Here is a 16,279-nt window from a genome sequence, read left to right as displayed (position 1 = left end):
CAATTGTTTTGTACACATTTCAATCATTGATGAGTTAATAAGGGCTGTTATACGAATAAAGTGTAAGTAAAGCGTCAACTAGTTGCAATTTCGCTTCTAACGAGAAACATCATATCCTAGTGAATTTTAAACTTGTGAAAAAAAATTGTTATGGATTTTGTAGCTGAAGGTATGTACTTTTTATTTTGATACTTAAAGTACCTATAGCTTTTCTCTGCTATTTACAAAACGTGCAATGTTGCAAAATTTTGATATTTTTTCGCCGTTTTTAAAGTTTGATGGACCAGAAACTATCTCTCCCCTTTTTCCCCCAGGTTGATATTTTTATATATCATAGCTATATCTATTAACTTTTGATTTTTAGTAGTCAGAAAATTCACAAAAAATTACAACTATGTTTTTTATTGGATTTTCTAGACATCGAAGGAACAATTTCAAATATTGAGTTTTTGGAAGAATGGCGTAAAAATCCAAAATAATATCGTACCAGTGCATTATATCAATATATAAGGAACAGACACGGCCCATAAGGTATCAGCGATGATTCTATGAAAGAGTTAAGGAACCATATCAGCGAAAATCTTTAAAATTTGCTGAAAAATGGAAAAGTTCTGGAGGCAATCATGAACGATTCTTGTTCAACCATTCTACTTATTTGGCAGAAGAATTCAAGTGTAAAGTGACTGCCCACCACTCCAAACCCTCAACATCCACTCCGGGTTGTCCTACTAAAACCTTTGATAACCTGAGTGATTACTTCACATAAGCTTGAAGTTAAAAAATGAAACCTTTCAGATGAAAATGACAAAGCAAATGTGAAACAGCGTTCAGCTCCAATCCAACATATGTGTAAGTCGGAAATGGGTTTAATAGTCGATAAACCAAAACCTTTCGGGAATACTAATGATGGAAATACTTCTAGTCGTTTTCTTGTGTATCCTGAACTAGCTTCAGATTTTTTTAGGTTTAAATGTTTTTCTAATGTTTAAGTTTTAGAATTAATTATAATTATAATGGGATATTATTAAATATTATATATAGACATATTACGTATAATATAAGTCAATATGAGTAGTTCTAGCTGAATGTTAGTTCTGTCTATACTATTGAAGATTCTTCTTTAGACGTAGAATTCAAAAAGGACTGTATAATGTACTATAAAATGTAAAATGTGAATTGTTATTTACTAATTATAATTTTAAGAATGTAAGTACTTTAAGGCAATTTGATACAACTTAGGTACCTAATGAGGTCCCGTTGTGCAATTAGTAGCTATGATATTAGTAATTGAACCATAATATATGTTGTTACCCGTTTCATATTATTGAATATATATTTACGTCTCCTAATTAAACACTTTATTTGATAATCATTGTTTTCTTAAAAATCGTACCCCTACCCCCTAAGAGTTACCTACCTATCGCCTTTTATTTGGGTGTTTTGCATGAATTACGAAATAAAACGTCACATCAAAGCCATATAAGACGAAAAACATCAATAAATATTTTGTTAGCATGTTCAGGATGAATCACTGTGCGATGTCGCGTTGCGACCCGGGATGTCATTCCATATTGCTAGTTGTAAATATTGAACTCTTTTTGTACTGTGATATCGAATTCAGCGCTGGAGTATATATAGCTTTCGGGTCAAATTTCGAGCTACTAACCTAAAAATGCAATATATACACGGAATGGATGTAATAGTCGCACTTGCCTCGACAAATACTGCTCAATATTAACAAGAGCATTCATCGTGAATTCTATTCAATTCGATAGTCATTCATCAAGCCACTTTACTACTTCCTCATAGACTGCATATTATTCAAACCTTAATTACGTCCTTTCAATCAACAGTTGAATGTTGCTTCAAAAATCAGAGCTACGCGACACGGTTCACGCTAAGTGACTGAAAATTGTGTCTTAGTTTACTTGCCTACTACCCATTAGTTTGCTTGACATTATTAATTACCTCCTAAGTATACTTAAGTACTTTACCAAGAGAGGGAATATATTAGTTAGTTTGTCCATCGTTATGTAACAACTTAGGGCTTTCCTATGTCTTGGCTTTCTAATTGTATCAGGTTGGTGGTAAGTACAATTGATATTTTACTTGCGAAAATTCTACGTAGATATAATAGGTGGGTACCAAATCGACCACGTAGACACCACAGTCTCACCAAATAGTACAATTATGTGTTTTAACTACTTGAAAACGAGATATGCAAATAGTTTTTTACAATCAATTCGCTAATACAAATTGAGATAACATTAAAAAAGTAAAATTCCATTTATCCCTTTGACAAAAACATTACATTATTGGTTCATTAACGATTAAACCGACATACTCCATATTACTCAACCATTTAGTAACTTGGAGTACCTCGGTAAATGGCAAGATAGTAATTTGCTGCTAACAAGCATAAAGCTTTGCCTCTTCGCTTCGCTGCGAACCGCAAAGGTACCAATATCTTATCTAGACTAGCTAATCAGTGAGCAAAAGCAATATTTCATGACTTCCTCCCCTTTGATATATCTTGAGAGCTTTGGAGTGCCACAAGGATGTAATATTGTGAATGTGATGAAGGTATTTGTATTTATTCATCTTCGTGGAGAATGTTTCTTAAACGTGACAGCGGAACGAGTATTTGTCTGAGAACTGCACAACAAATTGCAAGCTGGCCTTCTCCAGACTGCATTGCAAGCAAATACTAGAGATACTTCTAAAGAGTAGGTGTTGAGCACTTTTGTCGATTCCACTATTCCGTAGCTACAATCAACTCGAAGTAACGAGAAAAATATCAAAAATACACTTTTAGTTTATCATTTTGTAAGAATGGAACGACTTTTTGTGTTTTGTTCGATAGTTGTTCAAGAAATTTTCTAAGTGATTCGAAGCTTTATTCAGTTACTATTGGAAATTGAATTTTTCAGTAGGATTGTCCTATTCTATATTTTTATTCGTTTTGAAATCTTTTAGTTGGTCATTTGTATTGATTGTTATTTTTTACAAGGAATTGATTAATTTTTTTACAGTTAATTGAACAACTAACTTGTTTGGTTAAATAAAAGTTTGGCATTAAAAGATACAATTGTCTGGATACTTATTAATAAAGGTACCTTTGATGTAGTGATGACGTCATATTACTCATAATTAATCTACCAGATAGACATTACACACAAATTTAATCATCACCCTTATCATACGCTTTAACTAACAATGTGTTGTGAGCCTGTAATCAGTATCATTCGGACATCATCAATCATAGTTAGGTAATGAAATAAATTAATCAATAAATGAACTACTGAATGTAGTTTATGTATACTGAACTATAGTTTATTACCTACCTAATGATAAAATCATCGGTTATGGAATCATTTGAAGAGATTAGTTCCACGTTATCTATCTAATAGACTTATCTAATTGATTAATTATCTTGTGAAGAAGGAAGTAGTAAATATCGAGCTCTTTTAAGACCGATGGTAGAGTAACACTGACATGGGGATGAGTCAAAGTGTGATGCACTCGGCGCTCTTGTTCCGTTTATAAAGAGTTCAGACGTTCAGACTGACTGAGCTGAGACTCGCTACAAACAAGTCGAGATGAATCGGCCCGGTCTGTTTGTTTTATCTTGATGTTACTTACATTATTCACCATCGAAGATTGTGTACTTCGTGCATTTTTGGTAAAAATGTTCTGACATTTTATTTGTCTTGATATGTGCTCTTGCGAAGTGCTCTTTTGTGGTTGCACTTTGATTTTATTAAATTGTTGGCACCTTCTTACATACCCAAGTTTAGTTTTCGGCTATTTCATTAACCATAATTCTTATTGGACACGTGGGTCAAAGAAGCGGGTCTTATGTGTAGTGTAATGATATATCTATATCTATGATATAAAGTTACCTATATAATATATGCAGAAACCAGCCATAATAGCAAGACTGGTATAAAGTGAGCTTTTACCTTTATACCCACTTTTATAACAAGATGAATATTGCATTGAGATTGATGCGAAAAGCCCTAATTATGTTACAAGTAGATACCCACTTCCAAACTCCAGTTGAAGTATCGAGAACCACTAGTTAAGAGTTACGCTTTCAAAACTCGAGATACCTGTACCTAAATAAAATTCAGTGAGAATCTGGTGTAGAAAAGTATGAATAAACTTCGATACCCAGCGCTCTTCAATACCAACTAATAACCCGATAAGTTTTAATGGCAACAACTATTTGCTAAAAGAGAATTTACTTCATTGGTCGTCTGCAATTTGTGTGCACGAACTACCAGCTAGATGGCAGATATATCCAGTTAGTGACTAAAGTAAAGCCAGATTCTCATCTGATAACTGTTTACCTAACTACTTGTAATGAATGAGGGTGGATGCAGTGAATGGCATTGCAACATCCAGCGACCTAGCACTACAGATCTAACTTGGACATTCGACATTACGAAATAACGTTGATTTAGTGGTGTTTGTGATTTAATTAGGAACATGTTAATTGATTGGTGTAACTAATTATTGTTCACACTGAGATGTATCGAATTATTGAGATGTATCCAATAGGTACTTGACGTATTTCATTGAACTGTCGATTTGATTTCGCATATAGAGACTGCTACATAATTCTGAGAAGTAATTAAACATGCATTATTACGCTTTTCATGGCTCTCATTATACCGTCTTAAGAAAATAATAAATTCAGTAAACAAAACAAATAATTATACTTATTTATAAATCCTTTTCAAATCTAAGATTTACACAAAGGCCGTGCTATGACTATAATATAGAAATAAGTAGGTACGAGGGTATTTATGCTTCTGTCGTCAACAAAGCTTTGTGAGATGCAGAAAAGGGTCCCCGTAAAGCGTGCCGCCTTAGTAAACCGGCCAAGAACTTACTTTATATGTTTCCTAGGTAGTTAGGAGGTGAAATTCACATTCAAACTTCAAAGTGCAGGACGCGACAACTAGTAATATGATTCGATGCTCCTAGATGCGACAATCAAGAAGCCGGATCGGTGCTTCACTTTAGAATATTCTAGACTACATTTCCGAGGTGTGAACACTTCGGTATTGGACATACATTCTAGGTATCTATGACTATTGAACTATTGGTATATCTAACGTCTTTCAAATAGAGACAAACCTTCCTCCGTACTCCGAAACTTGTAATAGGATGAAATATGGATTAAGAATGAATAAAATAATAAAATATATTCAAATTTAACTATGCCTATGTTGCTAAAAATGCAACGTATTTTACGGAAATGTCACACCTGCATTGTCGAATGAATCTCTCTCGTTAATAAATGAGAGATTGAATTTCAAATACATGCCAACTTTAAAGGTTTAGCTGCGAGGTTGACATTCGCTCAGAAACTTAAAACTTTTTGTTTCACTTAACAGCTAGTTAAATCTTCTACGGTACGGTACGGTAACAGTTTTGTTCTTACCTAATGATAAGTCTACATAAGCTGAATATTGAGGTCTTCTACTAAAATGTATAGAATCAGTGGGTGTTTTATTATATCATCCCACAGGTTCGTAAAATAAGGTCGCACCTATATTTCTCTGGTTAGGTATTGATAGACTGTAATGTGGGAGTGTAGAAAAATTCTTTGAAGAACATTTTATATAGCGCCATCATTTCGAAGCAAAAGTTTTCATGTAGCTGAATGCTCACACTCAAGAACCTTTTATGTAAGACTTCAGGGCAACAAGTGCAATGAAACGGATAATTTAAAGCAACATGTTTACAAGTTCATTCTATACCACTTTATATCTTACATGACGCGTTGCTTACGTGAATCCATGTGGAAGGAACAATGTTAGAACGTTTATTAAATAACAGACATAATACTAACTGACGAGGAGGGCCAGAGAGGGAACGCGCTGAGCCTTTCGAACTCGAAATAAAAATAAAAAGTCCCTTGAATACTGTACAGAACTGGTTCCACGTAGAGCCACTCGTCTCGTTCCTTTTCTTTAAACTTTTGCCAAACGTTGAGTGTGTGATGTATCTATAGTCAGACACCAGTTATCCGTCATAACGATCAATATTTGGAATGTTTATAGTCCTCATCGAGTAAGTACACACCTGTGCCCGTCGCCCGACCCCTCATTAACAACCCTGGACCCGAGGTCCTGATCAGTTTTGGAGCAGTTTAGTTAAGCGAACTTATGACTTACTTACCTACCGAGGTACAGGCGCATAACTTGGCCAACTTCACAGATTTACATAAGTGAATATATTCAAGGAATGTACTAGACTATAAGTTTTTGACCGGAGTCAAGTTTGGGAGTAAATAAAACTACATATAATAGTAGACGCAATGCAACAAAACGTGTCCATTGTTGGAATGCAACGTTAATTTCGTTGCTATTGTACTGAGGGCACGTGTCCCTATGTTATGTGATCCACGAACGTCTTGCAATAGCTACATGCATACCAGTAATACCAACGAATACCCGAGCTTTAATGAGACAAAGGGAAGGAATGTAAGTTTGTTTATTTATACCATATACGACGATGCGATAATTTTTATTTGACTACGGTCAACCAAAACGGAAGGTTATGATTTTGACTGGTATTCATTACGTTTACTCGTCTTTTTCTTCCTCCAAATTCTTCTAAACCATTCATGAAAAAAGCAAATACAATCATATTGAATGGAACTCAATTTGCTGGTGGTGGTTATAAAGTATTATTTTGGTTAACACGACGTGTTTAGTTTAAAATAAGACTTAGCACATTTAACACATTTCAAAGTTTTCATAACATTACCCATAATTGGAAACATAAAGCACGATATAAAGATGGCATTGTGGCTATACCTTAAAATCAATAGCAGGTTTTCAATTAGGGGAGATGAAGACAATAGAACGGCAAATCATTATGATCCACTAATTATGATCTTAGTACGACATTGGGACGAAATTTTGCAAGTTTCATAAGTACTTTCATGTATGAGCTTATTGTATCCAAAACCAAATCCAATTATCGTATGTTTCATACAATTTCGTTCACAGATATTGCACTCCTAAGATCAGTGTCTACACCACACGTTCACATATTAACAATGGATGTCTGCGTCCAATTAGCAAAGCGAATCTACTATCTAATAATACCCGTGATAACAATAATAACCAATACCAATTAATTTGGAAGTTACTAGTATATCAGAAACTGGTACTAAATACCTGCACGTATATAAGTAGGTAGGTAGTTGTTATGTGGTTTTGGCCAACTTGTAAACTTTGCACTTTGAGTCTTTGTCTAGTTTTCTCTAGCCCGTCAGTTCAGACGCAGTTTCGATGAAAACAATTTCTGATTCAATTTCAAAGTTGAGCGATGCTGACTTCTAAAATACGTAGGTATGGAATAGTAATGATGTTGTAACGTATTTTGTATTCTCGCAGGGACCTTCGCTTCAATAAGATCAGCGACATAGAGCCGGGAGTGCTGTCCCACCTGCATTCGCTGCGCTCTCTGCTTCTCAACGACAACCGGCTACGAGAACTGGTCTCCGGCACCTTCGATGGACTCCGCAAGCTCAAGTACCTGTACCTGTACAGGAACCGCATCCAATACATCGAGCAAGACGTGTTCCAGGGACTCGAGCACTTGGAACAACTGTAAGTACTTATTTATTATTTCTTCCTTATCATAAAATTAGATAACTAGGTTATCTCCATGCTTTCGCGGAGTCAAGGAACTTTACATCGTACAAAGACCTGTTTAAGGGCTAATATGTTGCTCGCAGTATCAATAATGCACGTGTAGTCTCCCTTGTAGATAATTATGCCACGTCGAGACTGTGCATATATTTTTACGTCGAGTTAGTCAATATTCTCAGCTAGCTCCATAATTTGCTTACTATCGACTGAGCTTGACTACAGTATTATATTAAAATTACAACTAGGTAAAGGGTTATTCTTATACCATCTATTTTTAACAGCTATATTTAGAAAAAATGTGGTTCTCCCATCTCAGTATTATTATTTTTAAATGATCACATCATGTCAACATGATAAGGATATAATCACAGTAGAAGTAAGTGATTACTACGGTAACTTTAATGCTATTTACTCAGCCGTCTCCAATCAATCTGTTTATCGTTTTTTGGCAATAAATTATATATTTTTGATTCGAAATATCCGGTAGGTACACAAGATAACTTGAGTCCCGGCCCCTACCACTAGATAAGATATTGCATGTTTGGACTTGCATGTTTGCGCCATCTGTACACTGTGTTTTTGACCTAATTTTTTATAGCATTCTTTTTACGAATACCATTAATTTCATAACTTTCCATTGGAATTCATTTGTTAAAGACAAAATTACACTAATATTTAATAAGGTAGTGTAGTCGACCACTTAGTATTGGAGACTCGGTTGCCATCAAGGAATTAGAGAAGCAATACTTGTTTAATATATTTAGAGTACGATACCCTTATGAATGTTTTAGGTTAGGTTTCGGTTAGGTTAAGATTCGGCTAGGTTTAGGTTTTGGTTAGGCTTATAGTTATCTCCTTTCAGACCAACAAGAACAATCAAACAGGTACACAATCTCGCCTTCTATAAAATCTCCGTTTCTACATTTCTCTATTATCTCTTAATTTAATTTGACTGTCTTTCATTTCGAAGCAATTAAATTTTAATAAGTTTTCCTTTACAGATAGAGTGTTATATTAGCATTCAAATAATATTTATTACAACTCAGTCGTAGTTTTGTAATTAAGGTCAAGTAAGGTACTTAGGTACGTTGTTATTATATAAGTTCACAAGTTTTATGAACATTGGTTATCGTTTTCATGTACATAAAATATTACAAGTTAATATATACTTACATATATGATGTCGCATGATTATGTCTTAATTGTTTATGCTGACAAGAACATGTTATGATTGACATTATGTTAATGTTATAATTTTATCAATCAACTATTTGGCCTTACACGATAAGTGTGTACGATTCGTATTAAAATTGGTTTAAATCTGTGTTAATTAAAAGCTAGGGTTGTCAGATCAAGAAATGGAGTTTAGTGATTCGAAAGCACGAGATGGGAATGGAGTGGCGTCAAAGGTACACATTCCAATTAGGAGAGCACAAATTGCTGTCGAGTTGGTAACGTATCTCTCAATCCCGTAAAAGGCAGGTGTTAACGTGAAAACTTCGAGTTTTTACCTGTATAAACTAACAGGCGTACCATTATTTTAGTAATGGCTTCTAAAGCTGTTGACTGAATGAATTCTAATGTGTATTTTTAAATTATGTAGGAGTTTCAAGTTCATATTAAGTTGATTATTAGGTGACTGACAACCAACCACTTAAAGTAGTGAAAATGGAATGTGCTATTTTCTTTAGTATCCAATTACATAATATGTTTCTTATAAACGATTTCCTTAAGTTCTTTTAAGGTTAAGATTTTAATGTCGTAAAGTATTCGCCAAAAGTTACCTTTATCTTTGTCATATTGAAAAGCCAAACTCTGTGTAACTAGGTAGTAAGCAGATAACTTTATAGCGGTTCTGGATAGTTGTAACTACAATACCATCCTTTACAATTATTCAGGGCATGATTAAATTTGTATAAGCTGTGAGATAATATGTCGTGTGTCGTGTCCTTCAGCGACCCTACATTGTTAGTGTCGGCAGATGATGTCATTGTATACGGTTGTAATACATAACGACTATTCACCAAGGAAAACAGAATACTTACTGCTGCGTTCTGAATCTGAAGACGCTCCTACTATTGTTCTATACATAGATTAACAAGCGTTTGTCGACGGTTTTGCTCGACGTAGGTATAAAAGATTCGTTGCACTATTATGACGTAAGTAATATTGTATAGCTAATGCCCGAATACTCAAACGTTACTCAATTTTAAGACGCTCTCAAATGTAGTTGTGTCACTATCAATTCTTTATAAAATGACAGAGATAGCACAGCAGTATTTGGGTGTATGATCAGAATAGCTCTAGTTTTGAAGTAGGTAAAACAAAAATGTCAATGGGATGTGTCTTTCTTTAAACAGTCATACTAAATAGAAAAGATCTGAACTGGAAGAAAGATGCCTTTAAGGTGACATTATGGTAGCTATCTATCTATGAGCTAATTTTATTACTCTAACTGAATAAGGTACAGACTTGATGACACTGTATACTGTACTGAGTACTTCATAAATGGCCCCGTACAAGAATTTATAGCTAAAAGAGAAAATGTCCATCTATAAAAGAAAAATGTCTTACCTAAGAGAACCTTTGAAAATGAAAATGCTTGGAACATGAAAGAGTAGGAACCAATCGTTTGTGTTGGCCTTCCATTCAGTTAGTTGCTGCATGACAGTATCGTGTATTCCAGGCACTCTTTGAAAGATGTCTAGAGCGATATGAATGTCATCTAGATGTCTGCCTCAAGCGGAAATAGAACAGCTGCATTTGATACATGCCCATAATATATCGGTAGGTACATACTTTTATGCCAATGAGGGTTAAAAGGGTGTTTGCTATAAAAAAGTGTTACTTTGTCGCTTTTTTTCTTCTGTAGTGCGTATGCGTGACGAAATATTCAAAGTCAAAGCATTTATGTGTGATACATTATTAGTGAAAAATTTAATTGTCTGTCAGTCAATATGTCTGTCAGTCAAGCTAGGTGCTCGTTCCAAAGTGTAGCTTCGAATGGTGACGAACGAAAAAGAAACTCAATCGTTATTCTTTAAAAAAAAAGATTACTTTTACAATCTCACTCAGTCTCATTCTGTTGTTATTATTATTCTTACTTAAAAGTACTAAAGCACAATTTTAAGGATATCACAATACGCGTTCAGTAAATGTAACAACAGTATCAAATTATGACATATGTATATTAAGTTTTGCTTTAGTACCTAAGTACCTCTTAGTACTTGGAAATAAATAAATTACTTAAAAATCTATCGCGGAACCTCTTATTCGTACTCATAACCTCTAAACTACTCTAAAGCCTCTAACTCCTCGACTATAAGACCGTCGAGTAACTCAAAAATATACTATTTTCTTGAAGTGCTTCCATAATGTAGGTACAAAAACGTAACGCACATATGTTACAGAAAGCCATCTCGGCCCGGGACGTCCGGGTAAACGTTGAAGCTGCCAAGTCTCAAGCTCAGTCCTCTAAAATACGGAGAAGTAGGTACTTACTAAGCCAGGCAGTTTAGGGTGTTTGTCAGTCAAATACTAGACTAGACTACGCTGGGACTGGATAGTATACAATTTAGAATGAGGACTTTGCAAACCACAGAGCAAGTAATTATGTCCTAGCTTCTAACTACCGTATTAATTGTTTGCTTTTAAAAATTCTCCTGTGACATTAAGACTGACAATAAAATTAATGTCGTAGCAGTTTGACAAGGGCCCCGTAAGGCTGATGCCTGATCTGGAGCTGCGGATTACCTAGTGGGTTTACCGGGGCTCCGGCTCGAAATGCAGGAGTAGGAACAGGGTGGTTTTTAATGAGTAAGAGCCTGACACTCCCTCTCGCCTCGCCCAAGCCAGGATAAATCATTGGATGATATTCACCCCTCAAAATAAAAAACTGTTTGACAAGGTAACTCGACTATTTTTAAGACACGAAATTACACGAGACTACGTCTACTTCGATAGTCCGTCACGTGATTAAGTCATTAAACCAATATTGTTGCTATAATCATCGTTCTATTAGTCAAAGGACGTTCACTGCTGAGTAACCCTCCACTATGCAATATTGCTAAGTATATTGCAGCCACAAATAAGATCAACGTCTCATGCTTTATAGTCCCTGAAAGGATATAAATTCATAGTAGCACCTAATAATACACAATTATGTAATGAAGTGGACTGTGGTTTTCCATTTTACTTTATTTTATACTTGAACTTCGAAAAGAGACATTCGAGTTTGAGCAATAAATTATTTTATGCAGTCTAGTTTTGAAAATGACCGAGTAGGTGGTTTCTTCAAAAACTTTGACTTTATTTAAGAAATCATTATTCCCCGCGTAGCTTATTATTATCCTTATTTTTATTGGGTTGGTTGAGAACAATGTCACTGCTTTGTTTTTTCAATCGGCAGAATTGTTAATTTTTGGTTGAGGATAAGTAACGAAGTTAACTTATTGTGTTTTTATTTTTTTGAAAAATAGGTATAGTAGATATATTGACGAGGAAAATTGTTATTATATATCATATTTACTGAATGATATAATTTATTATTCCCGACTCTTATCATCCCGATTCCTATCTTACTGACTACTGAGATATTTTCAGTCATAACAAAAAAAAAAAGCAGCTTCCCCGCCGGAGATTATAAGACTTTGCATGCAGTTGTAGTTCAATTTTATTGATATGTTAGTGACTCGAACTTGATCTTTGACTTGATCATAATCTGATAGTGAGACGTAACACTCAGAATTACTTACTTAATAATATAATAGTAATAATGTTGATATACTCGCACGTAGGAGTTGATAAAAGCCATGATACTATTTTGAGTAAAGTTTCAATTTACGAATTACTGTTACACTCGTGTTGTAACAAATATGATAGTCTGTCCGTATTTCATTCCAGTCTATCCTTTTGCTCAAACTTTTAGATTTCAACTTTGTGCAGGGCGATTTTGACAAAGCAATGCAGCAAAAAAACTGCCAATGGACGCAACATTTTATGAATGAATGCGTACCTACGTTGAAGAATTTTGATTGTCTAACTCGTTTCATTCAGTTGTTTGTGTAACTTATTTTGATCAAATATCACTGTTCCCCGGTATGTACCTAAAATAGTTTTAATCCATTATATGTCAGAACACAGATAAATGCGAGACACAATGTGTTTTTTATTAAGTAATAATCTCATATACCGACAGACAAGTGGTTAAAAAGTATATACAGGTTTCGTTATTATTTTAGTTTCAATCCCTAAAATTTTAACTATACTCATAAGTAGGCAGATTCATATAATTAGTAACTATAATTATTACGACGAAGAACAGTTGGCAAGTTTATCGCAAACGCACAGTAACTGTAACAATGACCCATTTTCCTCATTTAGTTCACACAAATGCCGCGATAACTACGTTTTTCTTAGAAATAAATTAATTTAAGAGCAAATAGGTCACCAAGTCCTGTTTACTAAAGGATCTTTACTAATACAACGCGGCCTAACAACAACCAGATTGTTTAATTGTCCTCTAAATAATAATTAGCAGACATCCTCATTCTTGAGAATTGTATGGACTTTTCATCGTAGTTTTAGTTTTCTATTTTGATACAGTCCTGATTTTAAACTCATAATGTGAATAAAATGGCTTTTCATTTAAATTTTTCTCTGATGCATATTAAATGTAACTGAATTATTGAATATGCTCTTTGAGTCATGTGTCAATCGTATATTTTAGTACTGATTGAGAATTAAAACGTACATTTTTAATAATTTCATTTTGTTAATTAAGAATTTCTAATTGTCTGACTGTGAAATATTTTTAAACTTGTTCATGTCAGGTTGATCATATGCCGTGCAGAGTTTAATGGTAAAGTGATCAGCACATTAATATGATTGACAATCTCAAGCGATTGTTAAACTTGCTAGTTGCTATGGCACTGCGGCCGCCCAAAAGGCAGCGTCCATAGACCATACAATTGATTAGGTAAGTACAGATTGAGTGGGCACAATGCCAACACAGAATATTAAGTATCGAGATTTCGTCCCGACAATTAAATAATTCTAGTAACGTTTTACAACACCATAACATATTTATTGTTGTCTAAATTTGTGATTCCCAAGTCGTTAACAGCCACGCTGGTAATAAACCGTTCAGTTATCGGAATTATGTAAATAATATTCCGTTTTCAATAAAAAAAACGTACGATAATATATGAATGAAAGTCTAAAGTAGAGCAGTTTACGAGTAGTGTGGACCCATAAATATTTTAGCACAGTTAGGTAGTAAATATTCGAGCGTCTTGTCCCGGCTGCGTGGTGCAGTGTGCAATGTCATAAGCATATTATCTATGTTGATATTATGCTCATATTGTGCTCATATGCGTTAAAACAATCAATCATAATTGGGAACAGTTCCAAACATATCACGCCGCAGGTACGCAAATAACTCAAAATAATAATCACTTTTTAAACAATTAAGTACCACGTGGATGCAAAAACAAACTACAGTTTACATTATTTTTATTCGAAACGAGACTATTGTATTTTATTTACATTACAGAAATAATCATCGGGTCGGGGCCAATGTTTTTATTTCAATATATCCAATATGAACATGCAACGATTGTTTTTATACAATTTATTTTCGATAAGCAAATATGTAATATAGTATCATATATCAGCATGTTCACGCGAACAAGGGAACTCTTTGTTGCATGTTTGAGTATTCATCCAGTAATGCTATTTCAATTAAGTTGTAACTTAATTAGTTACGGTTGGCCTGGCCCTTTGGAACAGAACACCATAATGCATTAGATAGTCCAGTGGCCTGTGCCAATGAAACGGTGCCTGTATACTCCTATAGCTTCTACACTATGCATGCCAGCATCTTGGAACAAGATTTGACTTAATGAATAGTTCAAAGTAAAACTCAATGTAAATGTAGGTGTGTACGTAAGTACGTCTGCACAAGTATTCTGCCAGTTTACCTACGAAGCAGTGCTCTATTAAATACTCATTTTCCTTTGAAGCTTTGTTTGTGCGCTCTGAGCACACTATTTACTAGTGTTTACAGTGTTTATATTTCATAATAAAATAACTTAATAACACGCGCGACTGTTTGTCCCAAGAGGGGTAGAAATGAATATGATTCTAGTTATCAGCTCTCTTTGTTATTAGGGGTTAGTTAATTGCCAAACACCAGCGTTAAGTGTTCATGTTTGAGAGTACTAAATAATACGAGGGTCGTAAATAGTGATCCACCCCTGTGTGAAGTCGATCCCTGTCTTCAGTAGACAGATATTAATCACCTGTTTGCACACATCCTCCTTAATAGTTAATACCATGAATATTCTTTCCTTTTTATCAGGAATCAGGAAATAATGTTGTGAATTGTGATGAATGTTCAGAGGGCCTAGGACGAGTTTACTTTACGTTTAACGAGATCGAAACGAGACCGCATTCGGCGCTCTGATTGGCCGGCGCGAATGAACCAACCAATCAGAACGCTACGGTCTCGTTGTAAGTAAAGTACACTCGTACTAAGGGTACTGAACTTATACATATGACATTACGAACTTATTTTTCTTTGAGTACCTTGAACATAAATAAACTACATACAGAATTTGTTTATTCAAACATCACGTTTAACGTTCAGACAAAACTAGAACATTTTCGCCACTGCAATAATCTAGGCTCTGGTTATGTGATTACGTATCTCTATGTACATAATATATGTATCTATGTATGTGTGTTATAAAATATAATAATAGTTTTAACGTGTTTACGTCGGCGTGCCAATGCGCTTGAAGTTTGCTAACATTTGCAGACAGAAGCGCAAGATGAATGTGGATTTATTAAGGAATCCGCTGTAAGCGCAACTGCGTTGATAAGATTTAGGAATTTAAAACAAAATCTCTCTCTCCAGTTTAGAGGTAAAAGCAAAGTTCCATATAACTCATAGTCATGGAAAAGTTGGATGTGTTTCGTAAAAATTCATGGCACGATCTCCTATCATTGTACTACGAACGGCATGGTGCCGTGTCTCGAATCCCTACGTGTTGCACGAAAAGCTAAATCACTTATCTGCTCTTTTGTTACCCGTGTCATATTAATAATTTATTTATTTCGATATTCTTCGAATTGTACTAAAATTTTGATATTGAGTTGCCACATTGCGTCCAACTTTATTTATTTCTTAAAATGTGATAGCATCGTGTTCGTGCATTTCTGTGACATGACTTTGTATCGCAACACGAACCGTTTTGCCGTCGAAGCCATGAGAAGTGACGTCATGTCATCGAGTGTTTTAGATCTTTAGCCCTTACATGTAAGCAAGTGTAGTAACTACATTAAAAGTGTAATGTGAAATGTCGAAGTATATATTTTATGTATCGTCCACAAAAAGCTTTAGTCCTCGGGATTTTGTAGGAATTTTGAAGAGAACAGTCCTTTTGCAGCCTTCCTCAATTATAATTTTAGCGTACCTATGCCTATGAAATACCAATGACATGACTGCACGCCATCATGATCTCATAGTAACGTGCGAAAATTTTCACCGTGCATTTCCATCATTAATTGCGTTGAAATACGAATCGGTTCTGTTACCAAAG

The 16,279-nt window shown here is 34.7% G+C and overlaps 1 protein-coding gene across 1 annotated transcript in view; it reads left to right on the top strand.

Annotated features, from left to right (window-relative positions):
- The window catches only part of LOC118266710 (peroxidasin), a 44,642-nt gene that overhangs the window by 19,033 nt on the left and 9,330 nt on the right, over positions 1-16,279 (top strand). The window contains exon 2 of the mRNA XM_035580219.2: positions 7,419-7,634. Within this exon, the coding sequence (XP_035436112.2) occupies positions 7,419-7,634 (216 nt within the window). The remainder of the gene's footprint in view (positions 1-7,418; positions 7,635-16,279) is intronic.

The sequence above is a fragment of the Spodoptera frugiperda genome, chromosome 25 (assembly GCF_023101765.2).
Source record: "Spodoptera frugiperda isolate SF20-4 chromosome 25, AGI-APGP_CSIRO_Sfru_2.0, whole genome shotgun sequence".
NCBI lineage: Eukaryota > Metazoa > Arthropoda > Insecta > Lepidoptera > Noctuidae > Spodoptera > Spodoptera frugiperda.
This window is presented reverse-complemented; position numbering and strand designations above follow the sequence as displayed.